At 37.7% G+C, this 1,495-nt stretch overlaps 1 protein-coding gene across 1 annotated transcript in view; it reads right to left on the reverse strand.

Moving 5' to 3' along the window:
- LOC119586365 (protein bark beetle-like) overlaps nt 1–1,495 on the reverse strand; it is a gene marked incomplete in the record, with an annotated part of 82,897 nt that overhangs the window by 17,765 nt on the left and 63,637 nt on the right. The window contains 4 exon segments of the mRNA XM_037935077.1: nt 7–142; nt 355–459; nt 764–861; nt 1,167–1,289. Coding sequence (XP_037791005.1) covers nt 7–142; nt 355–459; nt 764–861; nt 1,167–1,289 — 462 coding nt within the window.

Raw genomic sequence — 1,495 nt, forward strand, 5'->3', positions numbered from 1 at the left:
GCTTACGGTCGACGGCGGTGAGCATGATGATGACGTCCCCGAGCGCGAAGGGGCCCGAGGCGTACTGGAGGGTGATTGCGTAACTGCCCGAGGTCGTCGGGAAGGCCACCAGGTCCCCGCGGACGTCCCACCGGGAAATATCCTGCATGAATGGCCAAGTTATTCCCAGGTCAAAGGTCATGGATTAAGTCTACTATGTTATTTATAAGAAATCTTTAAAAATATGTATTTTATATTCATAATGATGATATACATCTTGATATATACAGATCGATGATATTTATACACACCTGTTCATTTTACCAATATAAATTTCAGATCTAATTCAATATACAAAAAGAGAGGAGAATTTACCTCACTTTCAATGATTTCCTGATAGTCATAAATCACAATTTGTTCGGTGCTTTCGGGTACAATAGGATTGAGTACTTGAATTCCGATCACATTGGAATGTTGCGTCTGGAAGTAAAAGAGAAAATGTTGATTTTTCGACAGAAATATTGCATGGATTGGATGCATTGTACTTGACAGCTAAAATGTTTACATATCATATATTATAATCTACATCGTACCATTCTTTCTAATAAATAACTCTAAAATCACAAAAATGAATGATAATAATGATGATAATTACCAGTATGTGAATAAACCTTTCTACTGGAAGAAACCTTACGAAATGCTTTTCTTTTTGACCGCTACACAAAACGGGAACCAAAAAATGCCACGAACTAAAACACAAACAAACATCAAGAATTCAACCTACAGACACGTGGAGGGTGACCGACGCCTGCCTCCCCCTCATCTCCTGCGTGATCAGCACCTTCGGGCTGTTGCTCGTCAGGACAATCGGCGATGGATTATCTGTGGCAGTCGTTGAGAGGAAGTAGGTCTTATTGTATATGGAATCGTGTTAAGATTCTAAATAAAATGATGGCGTTTCGAGCAAGTGGAAAAATTGTATTCTAGTTTATTTTGATAATAACCGAAAGCAGAAATGTTTCAAATTGCGTATACAATCATCAAGAAAAATACCTAGAATATTAATGTCATTATAATCAGATTTCCTGTACAATTACGACAGAGCAAGTAAAATAAGAAAGGATTCCCTTCTAACAACAATAAATACCTAAATAATTTTTAAAAAGACATAATGACGCAAAACACACCTGGGATTTTAATGTAATTCTCCTCCTTCAGTTTCATCCATCCGGTCAACTCTCGCTGTTCGATTCGGGTCAGGAATGGGTTGAAATGAAGGCCCGAACCTGAATTGTCTTTTAAGAAAGATCCTGCAAAGATAAAATAGCAATTTATACAGACTACTGTTGAATAAATGAATACGAGAAATGTTTATCTGATATGTTAAAACAAAGGTTTGCTGTTCAAAATTATGCTTCCATTTCATGTCCTCAATAGAGCTGACCTTCCAAAGTCATATTGTCTCTCATCAGTTTTCGTAAATCATGCACCGCCGGCCAGTGGCATCACCAAATCT

The sequence above is a fragment of the Penaeus monodon genome, chromosome 21 (genome assembly GCF_015228065.2).
Source record: "Penaeus monodon isolate SGIC_2016 chromosome 21, NSTDA_Pmon_1, whole genome shotgun sequence".
Classification (NCBI taxonomy): domain Eukaryota; kingdom Metazoa; phylum Arthropoda; class Malacostraca; order Decapoda; family Penaeidae; genus Penaeus; species Penaeus monodon.